Source organism: Oryza glaberrima, chromosome 9 (genome assembly GCF_000147395.1).
Source record: "Oryza glaberrima chromosome 9, OglaRS2, whole genome shotgun sequence".
NCBI lineage: Eukaryota > Viridiplantae > Streptophyta > Magnoliopsida > Poales > Poaceae > Oryza > Oryza glaberrima.
The window spans coordinates 19,009,947-19,034,570 of record NC_068334.1 but is presented as its reverse complement, the minus strand read 5'-3'; the positions used below and the strand labels follow the sequence as shown (position 1 = coordinate 19,034,570).

Here is a 24,624-nt window from a genome sequence, read left to right as displayed (position 1 = left end):
TGATTTATCCTCTTTTCTGGGTCTCTCTCCGTCTAGTTTAGGTGAGCAAATTCACGAGAGTAGTGACACACAGCACTTGTTATTTTTCGTAACGTCCATAGACCATAGTAATCAAGTACTGCATGTGTACATCTGTCCTTTTTTTTCACCTTCATAGCTTAAAACTCATTCTTTTAAAGATAGAAGTAGTAGCTAGGAATATAGGGCACTGTTTATGAGAATTTATAGTTATAGAATTAAAAAAGATAAATTTAAAACCATGAGCTGCTAAACACAACTTTTCATATTCTCACGCACTGACTATTTATCGGATGTTTTTCAAAATCGTAAGTTTCCTAAAATAGATCTAGTAGTCTTTAGATTAATAAAGAGAGGTACTACACACTACTATACCTATTATTGACAATTTTTGGACTTCAGGGTGTGTTTAGTTCACGCCAAAATTGAAAGGTTGGTTGAAATTGAAACGATGTGACGGAAAAGTTGAAAATTTGCGTGTGTAGAAAAGTTTTAATGTGATGGAAAAGTTGAAAGTTTGAAGAAAAAATTTTGAAACTAAACTCGGCCTTAGAGAGGTGGAGATTTCGAGAAGCCATTGGGAGTATCCAGCTAGTGAGAAGCTAAGTTCTTGGCCACTAGTTTATTTTTTAAATTTTGTAGATATTCATTTCAGAATCTGGGATGATAATTTGGATTATCTAGAGGACCTGAGATTATGTCAGAAGCTATAGCTATTTAGAAAGCTCTCCTAAACACAATCATGGTGTTAAACTGTTAATTGACCATACATTCAGTAGCGTTGATGTATTCATATTAGCGGTGCCTCGTTAATTAGTGTCAATAATTAACTGATATGGAATGGTAGATGTTTGAGTGCTAGCTTCTTCTGTTCTCGAATAATTGACAACTATTACTATCTAACTCTAACCGCAAATTACATCTCAGATGGTTGGATTTGATCAAATAAAATTTATAAACTTTTTTCTTCAAAAAGATGTGGTTAAAGTTTGAAATTGAACACTACCAATGTCAATATATTATTCCAGAAACGGAGGTAGCACCACGCAGCGGTTGTTTTCTACGTTAATTGTGGCGAAAATGATAGGTTGTACATGTAACCAAGTACTGCGTGATGTCTATTTTTATGCCTCGTATAAGGATTTCATTATGGGTTCCTTTCATGCATGAAATGAAGCTGCATCTATCATTAATTTCTCTTCCAAATCTGTGGTGATAGCATGACGATAACGCCGTTACTATACGCACGCTTTATGATGGAGGTAAGCGGAAACTCTTTTAATCTCACTCGAATCGAATTTTATAAATTAGTTATTAATTTATTATTTTGTTAAAATTTGTAGAAATTAAATTTGAACGTGTATATTTGTGAAATGATATATTACCTATTAATATACCTTGTCATTTTTTTTAATTTTTTAATTAACATGTACTAAACGAGAGTGAACGTTTCTGGGTTCGAAAATTATATCCCTCCCCTAAGCTAGAGGTAAGCCAAAAACTGATAGAGTTGGATCATCGATTTGTTTCCGTTGGAGAAACGGGACGAATCACAAATGGGATAGCAATAGCATTGCCTTATTTCCATATTTTTGTTCCGTGTATCAATGAACTTTCGAGACCAGTTAAGTGCCAGGTAGGGAGCTAGTGACGTCATTGGGCTCGCAATCTTCGTCACCAGTGACATCTGAGCTTCTCTTGTCTGCATGCAGGCCAGTAGCGGCATGTTATCATCACTAACCGGTGTCCCTGCCATGCTGTCGTTGGTCATTTTACGTCATAGCACACGTATTCAGCTTGAAGCTCTCGTTAAGGCTTCTACAATGCGCTTGCGTGTCCGGCCTTCAGCCTCAGTCTCCCAGATAGATATTCCTAACCATGTTTTCCTCTCCTGATATCGAGTGAAGACCCACGGATCCTAACCAAGACTCGTGTTTATTGTTAGATTTTACTAGCATTCGTCAGAACCGACCCACACTCGTCGTGCCCCACGGGCCGTCAGGGAAGGAATAGGAAGGAAAGGGAGCTCATCTCGGCGGTCAGAGAGGGAGCCCGTCAACCTCCGCCGCCCCCTAATCTGTGCTGCCGAGAAGAGGTCGGCTCCGCAGGTCGTGACCCCTTGCTCCACATCGCGTCGTGCCATGCTTAAACTACCCGCCATCGCCCAGCTCATCACCGAGGAGTTTCCGGTGAACTCATGACCCCTCGACCATAACCGAATCGGAAGCTTGAGACTGCCGATTGAGGGGGAGAGCTCAAGGTTACCGGCACGAACCATGATGACGTCATCATGGTTGTTGGCAAGACGACATGGATGCCACCGTGCTCTGAGCCCGCCATGGCTCAGCTGCCACTAGCTCTGCTGCTTTGTGAACTGTCCTAGACTGGCCACATGATCGAGCTAGCGGCCCGGGTATCGTTGACGGTTTATATACTGTGCTCGTGTGTACTACTCAGTACAATTATTTTTAAGGATTTGCTCAAGAAGATGATAGCTACTACTCTTGGTGCAATAATTTTGTGAGCAATGCTGGAAAAGGAAGATAACACTCACTGCAATAATTTAATAGGAATGCTAAAGGATGGCAATTGTCGTACAATAATTTCAGAGGAATGCTAAAGAAGGAAGATAATTCTAACAGCAATAATTTTACTAGAAAGCTAAGTAGGAATGGAGGATGATAGAACTTGGCACAACAATTTTGAGAACTTTTACGGTACATTCTACTGCTAGTATATACTAGCAGTATATTTGATCCAACGGTGTAAATTTATCTGATTTTTCTCCTAATTATCCTGCAGTATAAATTGAATACGGTAAATTTGTCCTTTTATCTTTTTGCGTGGGAGGTATTTTTGTAAATTCATGCTATCTCACTTAGTCAGATCCGTTTGCCCGGCACCCAGTCAAAACCGAAGCCGCTCGGCTCGAAACAGCCGCCGCTGGTTTCTTTCGGCGTCGCCCCCACAGCTGTCAGCCACAATCGGCGCCGCCGCCATCGGAAATCGATTCGATTTCCCTCCTCCTTTGCTCCTCTTGTGTTTGCAGCGACGCCGCCGTGGTTTGGGAAAGGCAGAAGCTGTGGGAGGACAGGCTAGGGCTGGAAGCAAGGCGCTGGGGACGCGGGAGATGGTGGGCGCATGGAGGTTAGGCTTCTCCCTGCGCCGGAGGAAACGGGATGGAGGCACCAGGGCCAGAGCGAGGTGCACCAGGGCGGGAGCGAGGTGCGCCCAGCCTCCATCGCCGGTGTCGCCAGATGTAACGAGAAGACGCGGATGACGAATTGACGATATCCAGGAAAAAAAACCACAGGAAAGTTAATTCCTATTTGTGATAAAAAAACAATATCTATCTTAAATGACTAAACAACCATTTTTAGAATTTTAACAAATACAAAATATACCCTATTATATACTACTAGTATATACTATACTAGCAGTAGAATGTACTGTAAAAATCCTCACAATTTTAGGGGAATGCTAAGGGAGGATGGTAGTACACAGCACAATGATTTTAGGGGCATTCTTAAGGAGGATGATAGTAGTCGGCCTAATAATTTTTGAGGAAATGCTAAAGGATGGTATTCCGTCCACAACACATTGCGTGGTACTCCCTTATCCATTCGAGGCGTAGGAGTCGTTTTGCGGTACTCTGTTGCAATCTCCCGTCTAGTATGAACAACTTATTCACTAACATCCATAGCCAGCAAAAGAAGGATTGAATGGCCTGAAAAATCAATGTGTTTGTTACGTAGGGACATGACACCCAACTCAACTCACTTGGTGTATGTATGTTGTGTAGTAGTAGAATCCATTCAGATTTTTTTGACAGAAAGTTGTGCAATTACTCTCGTGTATCAAAGATGGATGGATGTGTGTCCAAGAGGACATTAAATCGTCCTTAGGAGCACATCCATCGCATTGATTATGGATCCCCTCAAGTTTCCTATCTACATTATGTTGAGAGATACTAGTATTCAGGTCTTGATCTCTATCAGACGTTGCTCTTTAGACTGTGAGAGAGAAGACTGTGGGTAGGCTTCAATGTGGAGTCCACGGAAGGTCGATTGCTACGGTCCATCCAGCGAGAAACTCAAGAAGTTAGCTTGGACTTACAATCATATAGAGTACAATGGTTTGTCTCTCGCTGGAGAGATAAAGCTAGCTTTTGTAGGATAAAGGGCACGTTCACTTTGATGCCATTTTCAACCTTACTAAATTTTAGTAAAGTTGCCAAAAAAAAGTGGCTACATTTAGTTTGCTACCAAATTTTGATAACTATATAAGAAATCCTACCAAAATTTTAGCAAGTTGCCAAAATTTGGTAAGGTTTTTTTTTTTCATCAAGGTGAACAGGCCCAAAACCTATTATAGGGTCTATTCATTTTGATGTTATTTTCAACCTTACCAAATTTTGGCTAAAGTTGCCAAAAAAAGTGGCTACATTTAGTTTACTGTCAAATTTTGGTAACTATATAAGAAATCTTGCCAAAATTTTGGCAAGTTTTGGCAATGCCAAAAATTGGTAAGTTTTTTTTTTTGGCATCAAAGTGAATAGGTCCATAGACTTTAAAAAAGTTTAGAAACTTTAATTATTATATACTCCATCCATCTCATAAAAAGCCAACTTATGAGGAAGAGCTTGTCCAGATTCATCTCTATAAATTATCTTTTTTTAGGACAGAGGGTATATTAACGAAGAACAGAAATAAGACTATTTAATTATCTATTGAGAGGTCCGAACCAGGGTTCACAAAACCAATAAAATTTCGTGAAAACCATCAATATTAACCAGTTTCCATATGGTATCGACTGAAATTCGTCGTTTTTATCGGTTTTCGGTTGAAACTGGTGAGAAACGGTTTTTACTTTGAAATCGAAAATATTCGAAACCAGCACGTGGATCAGACACCGTTGCGTACTTGTTGCATTCTTCTTGCATCATCCGTTTTGCTGTACGTGTCGGCGCGGAGGCGGAAGTGCGGAACCCCACGCGGCCCGCACACGAGCTGCACGCGGTGGCCATGCCCGATCCGTGGGGAGGCGATTCGTTTTGGCCGGCCCAAACGCGAGATGGGCCGGATTTCGCCAGGAGTGGGCCGGTCCTTATCTGCTGTTCAGTTACTGCTTTACTACTTGCTTACTATGAATGGAACAATCAGAAAACAGCGAATAATCTTAAAGGTGATTCAATTTTTTTTTACATGAAATTGCGTTGGATTATAACATGTAGTGCAGACAAGGGGTGTTCAAAAATTTGTAATTTTAGTTCTTTTTAACTGTATTTTTGTTGTTATATATTTTTTTTCCTGTTTGTTTATCTAGGTTTGAATTGTTTTGCTTCTAATTTGTGATTTATTTTTGAATTGTGAGTTTATGTAATGTAATTTTTTTTCTAGGTTAGAATAATGTACAGTTCCCTTTTTCTACTTCCTCCGTTTCATAATAAGTTTATTTTTTTTCTCTTCTTATTTATCCCAAAATAAGTTTATTTTTGAGTAAACATTGCATCAGAGTTTTTGAAATTATGAAATAATTGTATTAAGAGCACATAAAGTAAAAATAATTGCATTAGAATTTGATAAAGTAGAGGTATCCTAGTCTATTTAGTTTTGTATAGACATAGGTGGGATAGGTGATAAATAAACTTATTTTAAGATAGAGAAGTAATAAGAAATATAAGAGACCTTGTCTCAGTAAACAGGAGAGGAGCGATGATAACTAAAAACTTCAGTCACCTGAAATTTAGACAATCCCTAAATCAACATCATCCAACTCAACAACCATAGCGATGCATAAACTATGAAACTGTTCCAAATTCATGGCGAGGCGATCCATCAATTAATTAATTGACCACAAACGACAATGAGAAAGCAAAGCATAACATATGCGCCGAAAAATCATTTGGTCCCATGCGGCGGCAACCGATACTTGGACAGGAACTCGGCGATGTTCTTGTCCGAGCTGCCACCTTCGCCCATGGCGCTCCTCGCCTTGGAGCTCCAGCTCGCCGCGTTCCTCATGAACTCCTTGCTCCTCTCCCCCTCCATCACCTCCCTCACCTTCCTCTCCACCTCCTCCCTCCTCACCACCGCGCCGCCGTCGCCGCCGCCGCCGCCGCGAACCCGCACGCCGACGCGCCACACGTCCTCGATGTACCTGGCGTTCGTCGTCTGGTCCGACCACTGCGGCACCGCCACCATCGGCACGCCGGCGCTGAGCGCCTCGACGGTGGAGTTCCAGCCGCAGTGCGTCACGAAGCAGCCCACGGCGGCGTGCGCGAGCACCTCCAGCTGCGGGCACCATGGCACGATGAGGCCGGTGTTCTTCGCCCTGGCGGCGAAGCCGGCGGGGAGCTTGCCGGTCTCCGTGGCGCGGACCACCCAGAGGAATGGGCTGCCGCTGCTGTAGAGGCCCTCGGCGACCTCGGCCATCGTCTCCGGCCCCGGCGCCGCGATGCTCCCGAACGAGGCGTACACCACGGAGCCCGCCGGCCGCGCGTCCAGCCACTCCCGGCACGCCGCCGCCATCGGCGTGTGGAGGTGGAAGCCGTACGACGCGTCGTCCGGGAGGCGGTTGTCGAGGTACGCCGATGGCACGGTCGGCCCGATCGTCCTCGCGCCCCATGTCGCCGCCATGTACTCCGCTTCCTGAGCAACAAACAAAATGTCAGGCACGCGCGGCGACGGCGAGCACACGCCATTGGCGACTAGTTTTGGTCTCACCTGTGGCTCGAGCTCGTAGAACGAGTTGACGAACACGTGGTCGACGTTGTCGAGGCCGACGAACTGGTTCATCAGCAGCGCGCGCATGGACGGGTGGTGCGTGTCGTGGGCGGCGAGGAACGTCGGCACGTCGCCGGCGTCGAGCTCCACCGGCAGCCCGGGCAGCCGGAGCGGCCCGTCCGCCTCCCCCACCGGCACCGGGAGGCGCCCGGCGCGCGCGTGCGTGTACACCACGTCCACGGCGCACGTCTGCGTCAGGAACGCCGCGCACGCCGCGCCGTGGCGCCGCGCCAGCCGGGGCACCCACGGCATGAACGTGTCGTACACCACCACCGTCGCCGGCGTCCCCCGCTCCGCCTCCCCGCGGAGCAGCTCGTCCAGGGAAACCGACCCGGCCTCCTCCAGCCGCTGGAAGTACGGGCCGCGGTGGCCGCCGAGCTCCGCCGGGCCGCCCTCGTCGCAGCCGTCGGAGAACACGGCGAAGCGCACCGGCGACGAGCCGAGGCTGCAGGGCTTGGTGGTCGAGCCGACGACGAACCGCGTCACGGCGACGGTGCACCGGACGCCGCCATGGCCGGCGAGGCGCTTGCCGAACTGGAGCACCGGGTTGATGTGGCCCTGGGACGGGTATGGCACGAGGACGACATGGACGCTTCCCTCGCCGGATTGCACCACCATGGCTTCGAGCTTCGATTCCCTCGTCGAACTCTTTCTTGGTTGGCTTTTACTACTTATGGTAGAGAGAAGGGCGAGAGTTCTGTGCTTTATATAGAGGTCGTGGCGCGATCTTTGGACGAACAGGTGGCGGGTACACCTGGGACACGTGCGCATCTGTTGGTTTTGTACTGTCGATCACTCACTACAGCTAGCTTCTGATCGACATGACGATGGATATAGAAAAACAGATGATCAAAATGACTCATATACGTTACGTACGTTGGAGAAGTCTTACAAAAGTTCTCTTGCTTTTCTAATGTTTTTCGTGGCAGCCATTGGATGGAAGCGCCGACAGTTTTCATGAAAGTTTAGAAAGATTGTAAGTTTCAACTTATTGCCATTTTGGAATTTTTCGGTTTACTTTTATAATCCATTTTTTTACTTCTTTTTTGAGATTAGACGGGTGCAACTACAGAAATGAGTCATATGACAGACGTGAATTATATCCTAAAAGAGTAAATGTAATTTTTAATTCCCACATTACCCCTTTCCACATACTTTCTAAAGTAATTGTATTTCTAGTTTTGAATCTAGACGTCTTGTCCAGATACAACGTCAGATCGAAATGCATTTAGTATGGAGTATATGAGACGGAGATAGTGTATTTTAGCTTGCCTTTTTATAATTCATTATGAATTGTGTAATACTATTGTCTAGATTGATATAGTCATGGTATAATTATTTGACACATAAATCTTTGGACGACAATTAATTAGTTGAAATAATTTGGTGCAAAAAGATATGCCAATTCAACACTTAACTATTTTGGGTCTGTAACTTATTTGGTGAGTATTAATGCCATTCAGATTCGGCCAAAATTAACCTCAATCAATTCAGCCACCCCCTCTCTCTTCTGTAGGAGCAGGTTTTCTCAAGTTTAGCTTTCCCTAGAAGTTTTTCGTTTTCTCTTGTTTCCCCTGACAATGACCGCCTGGCCGTTTACATCGTGTAATTAAACTCTGCTTCTTCTACTATATTAATATGCAATCTTTTTACGCGTTTACGGAAAACCTCAATCAATTCTTTTTAAATGCGTTAATGGTTCATAAGTCATTATATCAGAACAAAAGCATTCTCCTGACCTCGCTATATACCATCAAAATGTGTTACTCCCTCCGGACCAGATGGGACCTTTCATAATCCAATGAATCTAGACATGAGATATGTCCAGATTCGTTGTACTATGAAACGTCACATTCTATTTTAGGTTGCTATATCATGAGATAGAGGGAGTAAATTTTTGTACTGCCAAATAATTAATAAGGTTGATATTCACAAGCCTACTCCCTCCATCTCAAAAAAAAACTCAATTCCTGGGTTTCCGTGTCTAACATTTGACCGTTCGTCTTATTAAAAAAATTATAAAAAAATTTTAAAAGATAAGTCATGCATAAAGTATTATTCATGTTTTATCATCTAACAATAATGAAAATACTAATCATAAAAAATTTTTATATAAGACGGACAGTCAAACGTTGAACACAAAAACCGTAGAATTCGGTCTTTTTTTGAGACAGAGGGAGTAAGTTAGCTGCATCCCATGCATGATTGATTGATATCCTGCCGTAATAACCAATCATCTTGGATCACTACCCTAAGGAAGAAGAAAGAAAGATCTGGAAGAATCTCTCACGTTGAAAAGAAAGATCCGGTGGATGACAACCGCATGATACATCTTTGTCATGAAGCTGCCCATGCCTCATCCATCACCCCATCAGACGTGCTCTAACAGTACCGCTCTCTATCCCTAAAATTTCCTAAAACAAGTACATCAATTTCCTAAAATATAATGGTTATTTCAGTATTACACAGTAATTCAGAAAGTAGATAAAAAATGTGATGGTTGTTTTTGGTTGATATATAAATAAGTAGATGGAGAAATTAATACCAGAGATAATTTTGATCGGTTGACGAAAGAGCAGGTATAGAAGTTTTCCTACGTGGTCATTTTGATCATAGGAATAGTTATAAATAAACGTATGAAGTTTCTTTTGATTGTCTCGGGATTTTACAGGAATTCTAACCTGAGCTTTAACCCCTTGAAAATAAATAAATGGGTGTTTAGATTTAGGGTTGTAATGTTTTGGCGTGTCACATCGGGTATGATATAGGGTGTCATATGGGGTGTTCGGGTACTAATAAAAAAACCAATTACAGAATCCTAATCAATCCATCATTAGCAAATGTTTACTTAGCACCACATTATCAAATCATGTAGCAATTAGGCTTAAATCGTAATCTGTACAATTAGTTATTTTTTTAGCATGTATTTAATACTTTATACGTGTGTTCAAGCATTTGATATGATATGGCGTAAAATTTTCGTGTGGAATCTAAAACACATCTTTCCTGATTCCTGTGATTTTCATTGTGCTCTATCTAAACGGCTATTCCAAAGTGGAGGATGCATGTCCCTTGTGGTGCTAGTGGTCGGCTTGTCTCGTCCACGTCCGAGTTACTGTAGCTAGAGTGGCGCGCCCGCCCGGCCATGCGGCGCCGTTCTTTCGGTGTTTGTGGCAGCCCATCGACCGACTCAGCAGTGACGAACGCGTTCTGTCGTCACCGCTGACGTAGCTTCGCATGACGCGGCTGACGTAAGAACTAAGAACCGACCTGCATGTATGCAAGTCTAAGTACAGTACTCCCTCCATCCCTCCATCCCAAAAAGACTCAACCTAGTATTGAATTAGACGTTTTCTAGTACAGCGAATCTGATGAATCTGGACTGTCCAGATTCGCTGTACTAGAAAACGTCTCATCTCCAGATTCGTTATACTAGAAAACGTCTCATCCAATACTAGCTTGAGTCTTTTTTTGATGGAGGGAGTATGAACCAATCTATTGGGAGATGAGAGAGCTGTCGAAATCTATCATTTTCCTAGGCTATTTCGACATCGAAAACGGTAGCGAATATCGGAATGTGACGCCCGAACTGTTTGGAATAATATTTGGAGGCGGAAGAACCATCAAAGCACGGACAAATGCAGGTGTTAATCACGAATTAATCATCGATAATCTGGACCTGGAGTACCATATCATAAGAGAGACCATATATGGTCCATGGACGCTGACCAGTTGAGTTGCATCGCTACCCACCTGATCGACACCCCAGTGTCATCTATCTATCTATCTATCTATCTATATATTCTCAATATATTCTCGATCGACACACTGCCTGTACATAACTCGCAATTTATTCCCTTCATTAATTAGGCCTTGTTTAGTTCCCTACTTTTTCTTCAAACTTAAAACTTTTTCATCACATCAAAACTTTTCTACACACATAAACTTTCTACTTTTTTTTTCAAACTTTTAATTTTAGCGTGGAACTAAACACACCCTTAATCACAAATTGGGCAAGTTCAAGAGGATGGTCGGGCTGCAGCAGCGCTGTGCCTGCACTGCAGCAAGCTAGCACAGGCGCGAAGCACAATTTGCGCTGGCTTTTGCTGCTACAATTGTGTAGACTCTCATTGGTTTCCCAATATTTCCTAATAAGCCATTTTAGCTTATTAGGGAATAAAAATTTACAGGTAAAAAATTTATACATTTGTTCGTAGCGACTTAAAATCCAATACTAAAAAGAAATTACGCTAAAAGTATCTTAAAATGAACTTCAAAATCAAGTTCAAAATTTAAATTTTAGCTCTGGCTTTGTGGTTTATTAGGCTAACCGATGGGACTCTAAGCAGCCGAATACGGTGAAAGTTTATTTGTAATTGCATGCAACATGTGAATGGTCATAAAAAATTCCGAGAGAACATTCATAGCTATATTGTAATAGTGCAAACATTAAAAATTAACATATATTACAGCGGTACATATCCCTCCACAAAACATAAAACACTAAAGTCAATCTAAACATCCCACGGGAAAAAAACACAAATTTGACTATATATAGTATCGATACTATTTATAACTGAATTTGTTTATTTGATTTATTTATTTAAGTCTACTTTGTACTTGAATTTTACAAATGATATACCTGCTATATAAATGTTTTTTTAAAAAAATATTATTTCTTAAAGAATTTAATAGCGTTTTTTTCTTATAATTGAGGAGTGAAACAAATGGTAATGATCCCAATTCCTTCGTGCAGCACAGTCGCAATTGCATTGTATCTCAATCCCACAGTTTCATGGTAACACCTGGCCCAGTTCGCATATGATCGACCAAAGTTCATCTCAATCAATCGATCCAATCTGCATCCCATGCATGACAGATACCGTGCCGTATCATCTTGAATGACTTAGGAGTAACTTTTCGAAAGAAGAAAGAATCGAATAAAAGAACCTGAAGAACCCACTGACTTTGAGAATTCAAAAGAAAATTCTTTGTACATGACAGCCACCTTTTGTCTTCAAGCTGTGCCACCACCTCACCTATCCGACGTGCTTCTGTCAATTGCATCTCTCTGAGTTACTACTTTTGTCCCGTAGGTTCTTTTGGAGAAATCAAGAAAAAGAAAGACCATAATATCCCTTATAAAATAATAAGATCTTTATCAGGTAAAAAGGATGGATAGAGCAGGAAAGAAAAAAAATCGAAAATCCCTTTTATTTTGAAATGAAAAAAAAAGTTCAATTTACTCCTCGAACTATTCCATTGGATCACTTAACCCCATAAATTATTTTTCGGCTCATTTTACCATTTGATTAATTACACTTTTGTTTCTCATTATACGAGTCATATTTTAAGCTTAAATTTTGTATAGCCATAGATGACACCATTATCAAATTAAAAGATAACTTAAAAATATTTCATGACTATTTGTTTGAATATAAAACCTCTATGTTTAAATTAGTTTCAGGCTTTCAACCTATGTAAACAATGATTAAAAATTCCAAAATTTTTGACAAATAAGTTATAATATAGAGAGAGAGAGAGAGTAGGAAAATGACAATAGTTAAGAAGTAAGGTGAATCTTTTTAATAGTTCAGGAAGTAAAATGAGTTGAGAAATTGTTTAGAGGTTAATTAAGTGTTCAAAAGTTTGAGGAAGTAAAATGGTCTCTTTTTTCTTTTGAAACAAAGTTTAAATAATCTAAACAAAATGTCGATACTTTTTCTCTAGAAAAAAAAAAATCAATCACCCAACTTTGGGCATGCAGGCGTGACCGCGTGAGCACCTAGCCAAGTGAGCAACCGGAATTTCTTGTCCATTTATTTTTTTTTCTACAGTTATATAACTATTCCCTTGGTTAATCTTTTCACTATGGGATTGAGGTAGGTAGAACTACAGTATTGCTACACTTGCATCTTTTCGGATGCGGCGCCGTTTTCTCGGCCCATCGATCGATCGGCATTAATTTTTGGGATAAGCCCATTTTACACCCTAAACTTTTATGTTTGTCTAAAATACACCCCCAAACTATAAAACTAGGTATTTGACACCCTCCAACTATCAAACCGGACATTTTACACCCTAAAGCTGTTTTAGACTGGTTTTGGACGCCACGTCAGCATAGGTCTCACCAGTCAAACAATCCTCATTTTTTCCCCTAAGCTCGCTGAGAAGCCGGCGAGCTCCCTCCCTCCGTCAGCTTCGTCCCCGGCATTCTCCCTCCCTCCATCCCTCCACGGCTCCACCCACCCACCGCCCCCACCCCCTTGATGATCCATCAACATCCATGCTGAGGGGGGAGATGCTGTGGCGAGCGACGACGCGAGATATCATCTGATGGGGCGGCGCCTGGAGTAGCGAAAGGTCGAGAAGATCATTGCCGCCTCCCTCACGAATCACAAGCCTGTTCTCCCCGCGCGGGAGACGCAGACCTCGCCGGAGCCATACGTGCGAGGAGTCATCCCAGCATAGCGTCGTTGCCGCCTGGTTGAGGATGAGGAGTCGCTTGGGGAGGAGGAGCTCGAGCTCGCCGGCGACAACTAGCGCATCCGTCTTCGTTTCCGCCGCGACGGCGACGCCACGGCCCCTGTCCCTTCATCCCCGTGCTCGTCCCCACCCCTTCATCTCCCCATCTTCTCCAACCTTGGCCGAGGGGGTTGGCTCTGCTGTGCTCTTCAGCGGCGAGTGAGTAGAGGGAGGGAAGAGAGGGAAACACAACGCCAGATGATGGACGCGGAAGTCGAGGACGGTGCGACCAGCGGCAATGGATGGATGCGAAGAACAGGATAAACACAACCGGTGTCCGCGAGCTAGCTCCGTAATCACCGGTTGCCTCGCTCCATCTGCACAACCGAAGACTTTAAATGGCATTTCAAAAAAAAGAAGAAGATTGGACCCAAAAACAATTAATTTGAATGCCATGTCATTTGCCATGCAGGCTAAAACCGTCTGATCTGAAACGAGAGGGTCATTTAAACGGTTTTGATAATTGGATGGTGTCAAATACCCGATATTTTATAGTTTAGGGGTGTATTTTAGACAAAGGTAAAAGTTTGGGGGTTTAAAATGGACTAATCCCTTAATTTTTCGTTGTGATCTGACGATAATGCATGCGGCCGTCGATCGCTCACCACGAACTACTAGCAATGACGAGCGTTTGCTGTCAGCCATGACGAAGCTTTGACATGACGCATCTGTGGCAAGAATCCAACATGATGCTTGGGGGCGAGAGCCGTTCGACTGGATCGGAAAATTGCTCAAACTGTTTCGGATAAACTATCTTTGCATTCAAAACAGTAATGCCAACAGCGTATAGTATAACAGTAGTGTGTCGAAATTATTAGAATATAGTATATATTGGAAGTAGAATCGTCATGCCGAAGATGTGTTGGTGTTCGTCGAGTGCCAATAATTTGGATCAGTAGTATTGAATGGTAACACCATGAGTTCGTGCTTGACAAGACTATATGATGAGTGAGTTCATAATATATGTAGCATAACTTTATACTCTCTCTAAATTGATAATACATCGTCAATATCATTTTCAATACTGTTTTAGGAGTTGATTTTACCGACTTTCACAGTAGGAGGAGTCGTTTTAACCAGTCTTGCGGTTAAGAGATACGAGTCAAATTCGGTCTATTTTTTTAGAGAATTAAAGTGGACTTTATCCAAAGAAATTCGCCTGGCCCATCGCGCACTCTCGTCGTTGGCCCATCTCACTCTCCCCCGCTCTATTCTCTTGAGTTGATTCATGGCAGCCCAGCCCGCCAAGCTGCCTGACGGAATGGCAGCCCAACCCACAAGGCGGCGTGTTGTTGTTTTTTTTATCTTCAGTACAATTTCTCAATCAAGCATGGCAGTTGCACAGCTTCTTACTATTATTATTATTTGAGGTAAGCCATTTGACGCGCTTTATTAATCTGTAAACATAATTACATCATTCACTAAAACGTTCAACAAGAAAATTGGGGCCTCATCAACCCAATTACAAGAATTCTTAAACTTAAAAGCATGATTAGCTAAAACATATGCTACACAATTAGCTTCACAATTAGCTTCCCTATTACAATGCTCAGACTTTAACAAAATCATGTATCAAAATCTGCCCTGAAGGCTGAACATCATCTCAACGAAAGCTGCAGAGAATTTCCCCCACCCCCTAGTTTCACCAACAAGTGAAATAGCATCCACAAACTGATTGAATTATACCCACAAACTATTCAACCAAAATACAAAATCATGCCATATTTATTTACTTATTATTACTCCAGTAATTATAAATCCCTTATTTAATCCATCCATATGATTCCATGTGATACCTATCATTAATGGTTCTCGCACGTGCGAACATACACACGCACACGTGCGCAACAACAAAATCATATCATCCGTACTTGGCCACGAACTCGGCGATGTTCCGGTCCGAGCTCCCGCCCTCCCGGCTCGCCGCCCTGGCCTTCTCCATCCACGCTGCGGCGTTCCTCTGGTACTCGCCGCTCCTCTCGCCGCGCATCACCTCCTCGATCCCGCGCGCCACCTCCGCCCTCGCCGCGAGCCCGCCGGCGGCGGCCGGCCGCACGCGCACGCCGGCCCCCCACACGGCCTCCACGTACTCGGCGTTCATCGGCTGGTCCGTCCACTGCGGCAGCGCCACCATCGGCACGCCGGCGACCAGCGCCTCCGCCGTCGAGTTCCACCCGCAGTGCGTCAGGAAGCAGCCCACGGCGGGGTGGGCCAGCACCTCCAGCTGCGGGCACCACGACACCACCATCCCGTTGGCGGCGGCGGCGGCGGCGGCGTAGCCGGCGGGGAGCTTGTGGGACTCCGACGAGCGGACCACCCAGAGGAACGGGGCGCCGGCGTCGAGGAGGGCGAGCGCGACCTCGCGCATCTCGGCCGGGTCGAGGTCGGAGAGGCTGCCGAAGGAGGCGAACACGACGGAGCGCGGCGGGTGCGCGCCCAGCCACGCCACGCACGGCGCCGTGGTGAGCTCGAACAGGTGGAAGCCGTACTTGGTGTCGCCCGGCATGCGGCCGTCGCCGAGGTAGGCGGCCGGCACCGTCGGCCCGATCGTCTTGGCGCGCCACGCCGACGCCATGTACGCCGCCTCCTGTGCATCCGTACAGAAGGTCCATTTATTTCGTCATGAACACTCGAGAAAGCTGCGCGCCGTGTTTACGTCATTTTTAACTTACGCCGTCATTAGCCTGACGTTTGTACGTCATTTTTAACTAACGCCGTGTTTATAGTTACAAAATAATTCTTCAAACTTCCAACTTTTTCATCACATCAAACTTTCCTACACACACAAACTTCCAACTTTTCCGTCGCAACGTTTCAATTTTAACAAAACTTATAATTTTGGTGTGAACTAAACACAGCCTAAATAAAATCCACTTTACTCACCCGAAATCTATTATATACTAAAGATCCATTAAACTTTCTAGAAACGCTCCCAAGCCACCACTTGACGCTCTAATAAATTAGAGAAATTCAAGAAATTCTAGAAAAAAAAAACAAAACATCTAGCCCTCGATCCAAACGCTACGCGCAAGTTAAGCATACAGAATTCCTACAGGGGCACCACTTAATATAGTGGGCCCATTATTTTATAACCTTAGATATATATTAAACAAAATAAATCAAAATCCCATCTCCCAAAAATCCTCTCCCGCTCTCCTCATGGGCCTCCTCTCCTCCTCACATACAGTACGTACACATGTATGTACGTACGTTCCTCCCTCGCGTCCTCTCTTTACTTCATTCCATCCATCTTCTAATTTTTTACAACATATCCTATTTATCTATATTAGCAATGTGTTTTGGTATATAAGAAATACATCGTTTGACAAAAATTCCTACAAATAGCAAAAATTAATAACATATACTATCATGTGGTCGCAAATAATTTCACGTCCTCTCACCTTGCTCACATTGGTCTCCTTAATTTCTGGCTAGCAAATAATAAATATCCATTAAATTAAATATCGAGTATCACAATATATCTACCTATCTATTATATAATAAAAGTCCATTAATTTTTCTATAAACGCTCTCAAGCCACCACGTGGCACTTTTACAGAAGCTCCTAGACCGCCACACGGCAATGTCAAATCTCACCGTCGATTTTCACTTAAATCGGAGGACCCGATAATTTAGAACATTAGATTAGATTAGATGTATTTTATTTAAAAAGAAACTAATGCCTTACTGTTCACCAGAAAAACAAAACAAAAACGCAAGTGCTCCATAGGTACGCTCATACGTAAGCATAAAAAAACAATGAATCTTACCTACTACTAGTGTTTCGATCTACTACTACTGTTTATCGAAAGAAAAAAAAACTACGCACACTTACTATAAAAACAATAAAGAAAAAAGACATATGTATGTAGTACTATTAAAAAATCTATTATCTTACTATCAAAAAAATCTATTATCTTTAAAATAGAGTTTTCTACTATTTAAAGATAAAATTTATTACTCTATAAATTAAGCAAATATCACCGTCGATCTTTACTTAAATTGGTGAACCCAATATTTTACACCATTAGATTAGATGTATTTTATTTTAAAAACTAATATCTTATTACTCTGTGTATACGGGAGAACTATATAAGGCTAAAAAAGAAAAGAAAAACATACGTATTCCATACATACATACGACTTGGAAAAAGAAATAAAGCTTAACTACTGTCCATGGGAACAAAGAAAAATCTAGGCATGGTGGTCTTTTGAAATAGTATTTTCAAAATCCTTTACTATAGAAACAATAAAACAAAAAAAAAGTGTATCATTCAAAAAAGATCGATGGTCTTTTTGAAATAGTATTACCTGCTATTTAAAGATAAATATACTACTCTACAAATTTACGTAAATATACGTTGTTAAACTAAATTTATATTATAAATATGAAATATCCCATCAATGATCTTTATTCGTTCTATCTTAACATACGAGGAAGATATATATAATAATTAATGCTATGATATTTTTTTTATTTCACATCATATTTTAAGGTGTCAAATATCACTTAACAAATATACAACGCTAATTTAAATCTACATTTGTAAAATGAAAACAACATAATTTGGTTGTTTCATTTTACACCATTAGATTAGATTTATTATTTAAAATAATACATTTCTTCTATATACCTCGACCGAAAAAAGTACTCCATACATACATATGGTTGAAAGAAAGAATAATGCTTACATATCGTTTGCTACAAGAATTACTTATGGTAAAGCCAAAAAAATCGGCAGTCCTTAAAAACTAATTTTCTACAATTTAAGGATAAAAATATAATAATCTTCAAATTTATGCAAATGTAAATATAAAATATTCAATCAATTCTTTTCAAAGTTCTATCTTTTAAATTATTTTAAAATTATGTGATCTGGTTGTATTCCTTTAAATAAATAAACTACTAATATCTATAGCCATAAATACATCTCAAATATAGAGCCGACATGTAATAATTAATGTTACGATAACAATTTCACATCATATTTTAGGTGTGAATAAACCTTGACAAATATACAACGCTAACTTAAATGTACACGTGTATTCTCCAAATTACTAAAGGTGTCTCATTTGATTAGAAACAATAGGTGTTGAAAACAATGCAGACACTGAACTAACATGCACTACGCTATAGATATTTGTCAAAATATGATACGATACTTTGGAGATTATCGTGGTAGTATTTAAAAATCACGTTGTCTCGGTTATGTATAAATTCTTCTATTGTTTCGAGATAAAATTTAACTCCTTCTATTTATGTGACGGAGGGAATATAAGTAATATAAGTCTATCTTTGATTAGATGAAGTAGACCATTAGCTATATTTTTAATAGAAAATATATTTCATTAATATATAACAAAATTAAAATGTTACTTAATGTCATCTATTGCATACAAAATAAAAAATGTTATATAAAGTTTGGAAACTCCAAAAATTTTAAAAATAGAATCACACATAATATAAATAGATATGAACTAACTTCATTATTGTGACATATTTTTTCTAATAAATTTGAGGATATACAAGTTCAAGTAATACGCCCAACAGTTGTCAACGAACATACATTTAAAATAGAGTAAAATATATTCCAAAAATATCATCCACACATAAACATTCGTAATAAAATTTCAAACAAGATTAAACAACATGCCCGCACGTATGCGCGGATTACCTTCCTAGTTTACTTTAAAATTTCGTGATGAACACTTTACTTTACAATTTCAACAGATCACTTAACCTCATAAACTATATTTTCTCTTTATTTCACACCTTAATTTTTTAGAAATGGTTCACTTTACTTTGTAATGGCATTCCTCTATAGTTTGTATTTTAGATTAAAAAGTTTGGTAGGATGATATATATGAATTACTACTTAAATCTCAACATTTTTTTAATTCTTTTATCACAGTTATTTATATAGTTGCAGGCACATAAGACTATTGTAAACTCAAGGTTTTAATGCTCAAGCAAACGGTCATGAAAAAAACTAAAAATATTTTTGAACTTTAAAAATTGTGTAATTTATGACTCTAAAAATTTTTTATCTTAAAATACAACTTGCATAAAGTGGGCAAAAGTGAAATGTTATTAAAAAGACAAAGTGAACTATTTCCAATTATTTACGAGTAAAATGAGAAAAAGATAGTGTAGAGGATTAAGCGATCCAACGATATAATTCGGTTGAGTAAAATTGAGTTTTTTGAATAATAAAAATCATTTAGAAAAAGACTGGATACCAAATAGGGTATCTCAATAGCTCCAGGAATCGAATAAGGGTGATGGAACACTCGGTAGCTGCTGTTAGTGTCACCTGCGCTAGCGTGACTACGAGCCTATGACTACAACATACATAGGTGGTGTTCTTTTCTTCTGAAGATAAAGATGAAGATTAAGTTTTTTACGCAAAATGATGTGGTATTAACGTATGATTGATTGAGTTTTAATAATTAGAAACTTAAAAATAGATTAATATCATATTTTAGAGCAACTTTTATATAGAAAGTTTTCGCACTAAACACATCGTTTAGCAGTTTGAAAAACGTACCACGAAAATCTTAATCTTCGTAACATTTTTTTGGAGAAAAGAACGGGACCATACAAACAATATATTAAACGACCGACATGTCTACATCGTCCCGAGATAAAATAACGTGTATTATTGATCTTACGAATATGATATAATATTTGAGCAGGACCAGCTTGATTGCCTGAAGATAAGCATCAGTTTCAAAGACTTGTTCGCTTGGAAATGGGAACAAATATCATAAATAATTCGAATTTAAAATTACTCTTGGACTCTATCACTGTAGACGAATCTGCAATCAAAAGATCTGCCCTGCGAGTGCGATTGCACACGGCAGGTTGATAACGCCCGGCAGGACGAACTATTTGGACTATTTTTGGTCTTTGCGAATCTGAATCCCCAGTAATTTAAGTTCTAGAAAAGGACACAAGTAGAAGTATTCATTATAGCTTGCGGCCATATCTTTTCGTTTATACTTATCAGCTAAATTTTAAATTTTCAACCTTAAATTTAAAACCAATTTTAAGGTTTTCTCATTAAAGTTTATTTTTTAGCCATTGCTTATATATATATATATATATATATATATATATATATATATATATATATATATATATATATAAATTTTATTTACAAATTACTTTTCGTTTACAAATATGTGGTGTTTCACTTATTTCGCAGATAAACCAAACGACGGGGCTGTTGGCGTACAGCAGGTCGTACCGGATGCTAACCTAGCAAACCAGAGATGATATGTGGTGGCCCAACCAAAATCGAAACGTTAAAATTTAATTTTAATATTTTTTTTCATCCTTTCCTTTTAAGTACTCCCTCTATTTCCTATTAAAAATCGCATTGATCTTTTTACTTAACTTTTCAGGTTTAATCATAATTATAGAAACAAATTACTATAAAATCAGATTAGTTTATAAAACATAGAATATATTTATATTTTAATAATATATTTGTTTTATGTAAAAATATTGCTATATTTTTCTACAATCTTAAAAAGATTAACTAAAAAAATTAAAACAAAGGAGTATTTTTAGTTGCTAATACGTACAGTACGTATTATGGTTTATGATTAGCCGTAGACGAGACGATGTAACTGCAATTTCATTATCACTAAGCTCACCTCGGGTTCGAGCTCGTAGAAGGAATTGACGAGCACGTCGTCGGCGAGCTCCAGCCCGTCGAACTGCTTCATCACCAGGTCGAAGTACGCCGGGTACGGGCCGGGGCCGACCTTGATGAACCACGGCAACCCCTCCGGCGACAGCGCCGGCAAGCCGGGCAGCGCGACGGCGCCGCCGCCGCCATCCTCGCCGTCGCCGGCCTCCACAGGGACGCGCAGCCGGCCGCACCAGACGTGGCCGTACACCACGTTGACGGCGCACGGCTGCGTGAAGAACGCCACCGCCGCGGCGCCGTGGCGCGCCGCCACGGGGCGCGCCCACGGGAGGAACGCGTCGTAGACGAGCACGCGCACGGGGCGTCGTCCACCGGAGTCTGAGGCCTCGTCCCGGAGGAGCTCGTCCAGCGTCGCCGCCCCCGCGGACTCGAGGCGGGACAGGTAGGCCGTGACGCCGCCGCCGCCGTCGTCGTCGCAGCACTCGCCGAAGCCGCCCGCGTCGCAGCCGTCGGAGATGGTGGCGAAGCGGACGGCGCCCGCCGCGGCGGCGTCGGGCGGCGCGCAGGTGGCGAGGATGTAGCGGGTGACAGCGAGCGTGGGGCGCATGCCGTGGAACGCGAGGCGCTTGGCGAACTGGAGCATCGGGTGGACGTGGCCCTGGCTTGGGTACGGCAGGAGGAGCACGTGAGCTCCGCCGCCGCCGCCGTCGTCGCCGTGCGAGCCCATGGCGGCTTCGCGAGCTATAGCTAAACTGAAAGTCTGAACTGCGCGTGGACTGATCGCGGTGTTACAGGAGTAGCATTTAAATTATATTGTGTGACTACATCAAACCCAGATAAGTGGAAGTGTGGAGCTCTTATATAGTATCATTTCGTCCCATAAAAAATCGACATACTACCAATTATGATATATCCTAGTATTACCAATGTTATCATTTGGCTTATTTTTGAAAATAAGTCAAACGGTACATTTGCAAATGAAAATAATTTGTAAATAAAACTTTTATATACGTGTTTTTAGCGATCTAAAAGTAAAGGCTGAAAAATAAATTATGATGACGAAACTCAAAATCATCTCTAAATTTAAGGTTGAAAATTCAAATTTTAGCTTATAAGCATAAACATAAACGAAAATATGAGGTTGTACGAATCTATCTCTTTTCATATTCGTAGTATTAAGATGTGTAACTGTTGACAAAAAATTGAACACACCGGCCCGGGAGATCTGCTTAGCTCTTGTGCAGGTCTAAAGATTCGTGAGATGCGGGCGTGCCAGTCAGTTTGATCCTGCAACTGACAAGATATGCAAATAATAGACAAAACAGCCGATCGGCTAACAAGCCGATGGAGTAGTTCTAGCCGATAGCCGATAATAAGCCAATGCCGATACCAGCCGATAGCGATAGAGTTTTGAGCAATCGGCTATACTCTAACACTTTAGTAAATAATGATATATACGCTATCGGCTACTGATAATAAAATATAACAATAATATAATCCAGTATAAAACAATCGGCTAGCATTGATATGATAGAATAAGCACTGATCTGAAGGTTAAAGCATACATCGGCTAGAGGTCCAATGTCATGAAATCCACAAGATTAGATTAAACAGTGAAACCTGTGTTGTCATCGGCTAAATCCAACTTATATGTATATGCAATCCTTATGAGCCGATGCAACGTTCAGATAACTCACCGGCTGAAACCCCGATGAAACCCTTATTGGCAATCAAGAAGCAGACTAGAGATTATGGTTCTAAGCATGACTTAGTAGATCAAACTTAACTGATGCGGCACTAAGTATGAAAAGAAACATAATATCTAGACAATTAAGCCGTTGATTGAGTTTTAAGGGTGGTAGATGTCTAAGTTAATCTAATCTAGCAATGCGACTTAGCCGATACCGGCAGAAATCCTAAAACGAGAAGCAGCCGATAGAGCTAAATTGATATGCTAAGACTAGATTAACAGAGACATATGATAAATAGGTAGGCAAATATATCATCCAAACCAGAGCAATCCAAGAGGTCAAATGTACTGATGCAGCCTTGAACGACGCCGACGTAAACGATACAATTGCCTGGACCGACAGAACATTGGACTTACCCCTTAGCCGGAGATTGAACACTGATGCAGCCCCGCGTCAGGTGCCAAGTCCCGTCGGACGATAAAATAAAGTAGAAAAGGTAAAAGGTGGCGATGCGCCGAATTGTATTGATCGTGAAGATAGTTTACAATGACCCCGGGTGTACATATTTATACCCATGGGTAGATACTACTTGTAGGACAAGAAAGAAAATTTTCTAAAGATAAAAGGAAAACATAAAGTCCTTATAGGACACTAAACACACTTTCCTAAAGAAAAAAGGAAACTAACAAACTATTCCTAATTAATAGATACAACTGCCTTCTTCGGACTTGATCCATACGTGGCAATCATCATGAAGCACGTCCACTCAATCCGACAATGATTCCAATATCACCTTGCCGGAATCGGTAACATCGGCTTGCCTTGTTCGATTTGGTAACTACCGATGCACACTGTAGCCGATGCGGTTCCGAAGCCGATTCATATCCTGTTTCCGTTATCGATTTCCTCCCAAATCCGCTTCGGTCTTAACTCCAAATCCGATGTAAATTTAACAAATTTGGTCGTTAACATTAACATTCGATATTAGGTTTGTTTTTTTATGAGATAGGGGAGTACTCTAACAGTACTGTAGTAGCAGCTATCATCCGATTTAATTTATTTTATTTGGAATTCCTAGAAAAGCGATTATAAACTTTTTAGTACAAAAATATAATGTAATGTAACTAAAATGCAATTACAGTATAATTATATTGTAAATACGTTGTAACTCTTAAATATATGGCCTGTTCGACCGCACTCATCCGGCTATGGTGCAGCCGGCCAGAACGGTGCTATGTTTAAGCAGCTGCAACAGCAACATTGTGTGCACCTTGTAGCCGAACAGGTCCATGTATACGAGTTACTCCATTCACCCTAAAGTAAAATAAAATCTATTATGAGTTGTGACGTATTCTCTATGAATTTAAACTTAATATCGTGCTAGGTTTTGTTTATTTATTTTGGAACGAAGTGAGTATATATGATAGTGGTACTTAAGTTACTTGTGCTTTTAAATACTTATATTAGTCAGAGTGTAATTACACAATTATATTATAGAAATATTAAAAAAAAGTTTTCTAATATATCTTTTGTCCAAATTTCAAATTTCACAAAAGATATAAAAATAAAGATGTTTTTACTGGTATTTTGGTATGTCATTCGTGTATGAGTCGGTTTTTAAGTTCTTTTGCTTTTGGAAATACATATCCGTATTTGAGTCGATTTTTAATATCGTTCACTTTTGGTAATACAGAAGGAATCATATAAGAAATCTGTTTAAAAAAACTCGCACGCTAACTTAAAACGATCGGACACCTAACGACAGGTCATGATTTTCTAACAGTGTTTTTTATCTTAACTAAACCATATAATAATAATAAGATTAAAGTAGTACTTCACCCGTTACAACGGATATTTTTTCTAGTTTCACAAAAGAAAAATGAAAAAGGTGTGGACGAGGTTGAGCCAATTTCCCGGGAGGAGTACCAGCATGAAGTTTAAAGCTTC

The 24,624-nt window shown here is 40.9% G+C and overlaps 2 protein-coding genes across 2 annotated transcripts; both read right to left on the bottom strand.

Moving 5' to 3' along the window:
• Positions 1-5,658: 5,658 nt before the first annotated feature.
• On the bottom strand, positions 5,659-7,733 carry LOC127784960 (UDP-glycosyltransferase 79-like). The gene is made up of 2 exons (XM_052312385.1): positions 6,744-7,733; positions 5,659-6,668 (listed from the first exon to the last, which is right to left on the bottom strand). Exons 1-2 carry the CDS (start codon positions 7,572-7,574, stop codon positions 5,919-5,921), a joined length of 1,581 nt encoding a protein of 526 aa, XP_052168345.1. The 5' UTR covers positions 7,575-7,733; the 3' UTR covers positions 5,659-5,918.
• Positions 7,734-15,035: 7,302 nt separating this feature from the next.
• Positions 15,036-21,821, bottom strand: LOC127784908 (UDP-glycosyltransferase 79-like). Its single transcript, XM_052312320.1, has 2 exons — positions 20,991-21,821; positions 15,036-15,915 (listed from the first exon to the last, which is right to left on the bottom strand). The coding sequence occupies exons 1-2, from the start codon at positions 21,711-21,713 to the stop codon at positions 15,190-15,192; spliced, it is 1,449 nt and encodes a 482-aa protein (XP_052168280.1). The 5' UTR covers positions 21,714-21,821; the 3' UTR covers positions 15,036-15,189.
• Between the last annotated feature and the right edge of the window lie 2,803 nt (positions 21,822-24,624).

Excerpts from the sequence above, each read along its gene's own strand:
- LOC127784960 (XM_052312385.1), bottom strand. The coding sequence starts at position 7,574 with ATGCGCACGTGTCCCAGGTGTACCCGCCACCTGTTCGTCCAAAGATCG. Across the intron at positions 6,669-6,743 it reads TCTACGAGCTCGAGCCACAG|GAAGCGGAGTACATGGCGGC; the intron begins GTGAGACCAAAA and ends TTTGTTGCTCAG.
- LOC127784908 (XM_052312320.1), bottom strand. The coding sequence starts at position 21,713 with ATGGGCTCGCACGGCGACGACGGCGGCGGCGGCGGAGCTCACGTGCTC. Across the intron at positions 15,916-20,990 it reads TCTACGAGCTCGAACCCGAG|GAGGCGGCGTACATGGCGTC; the intron begins GTGAGCTTAGTG and ends ACGGATGCACAG.